The 945-nt window shown below is 39.8% G+C and overlaps 1 protein-coding gene across 1 annotated transcript in view; it reads left to right on the forward strand.

Moving 5' to 3' along the window:
• Window positions 1–432, forward strand: part of DSG4 (desmoglein 4) — a 25,063-nt gene extending 24,631 nt beyond the window's left edge. Inside the window, 1 exon segment of the mRNA XM_006766368.2 lies at window positions 1–432. This exon segment is cut by the window's left edge and continues 7 nt beyond it. Within this exon segment, the coding sequence (XP_006766431.1) occupies window positions 1–390 (390 nt within the window). The 3' untranslated portion in view covers window positions 391–432.
• The last annotated feature ends 513 nt before the right edge of the window (window positions 433–945 follow it).

The following is a 945-nucleotide window of genomic DNA, read 5'->3' on the forward strand; positions in this document are numbered from 1 at the left end:
ACTACTGACCAGTGTATGCAGCCCACCACAATCGTTTTCGATCCTCAGCTTGCACCCAATGTTGTAGTGACGGAAACGGTAATGACACCTGTCTATGATGTGCAAGGGAATCTTTGCGTACCAGCTGAGTTAGCCAACGCGCAAAATGTCATCTACACAGAGAGAGTAGTATCTAGTCCTGGCGTGCCTGACATGAGGAGTGGTAGCATGACTGATGGTTGCATGGGGCCTGTGATGAGTGGCAGTATTTTAGTAGGGCCAGAAATTCAAGTGACACAAATGGTGAGTCCTCCGGACATTCACATAAGCCGAACCATTGGTTCCACATCCCCAATGACATCTCGACATAGAGTAACACGGTACAGTAACATACATTACTCCCAACAGTAAGTGCTTTATGGTCAGTATTCCTTGCCCCGTGGAATCACCAACATATCCATCAAAGATGTATAATGTACTCGATTTAACATTTTACTAGTCAGCAAATACTCAAATTTTTAAAATGTAATGGCATTCTTTGATTACATCTTTTTGGGGGATAAATATGGCTGAGGGCTTTAGATGAGCTTTTTTAAATTATTTCTGACTTTCAATAATATGCCAAAAACACTTGGAGAAATGTGTTACGTCCTTTGATACTGTCTATAACTCATCAGGTGAACCTTAGAGGTCTTCGGGCCTGTGCATCTGGTCATGTAAACCCAGATGCCCTTGTCCTTGTAGGTTGCAAAACGAGTCTTGTCTGCATTCACCAGACATTTGTGTCTTCAGAGAATTATCTCTATTAAATATTTTAATTGAAAAAGTGAATAAAGTATACATTTCTGAAAGGAAACTGAAAAGGAAGATGGAGCATTTAGCAATAGAAAAATAAAATCATTTGTCTCTTCAAATGGTTTCTCAAGATATGAAATATGTAGGGCATGCTTAATAAAATACAGGGAA

This window comes from Myotis davidii, unplaced genomic scaffold (assembly GCF_000327345.1).
Source record: "Myotis davidii unplaced genomic scaffold, ASM32734v1 scaffold520, whole genome shotgun sequence".
NCBI classification, from domain to species: domain Eukaryota; kingdom Metazoa; phylum Chordata; class Mammalia; order Chiroptera; family Vespertilionidae; genus Myotis; species Myotis davidii.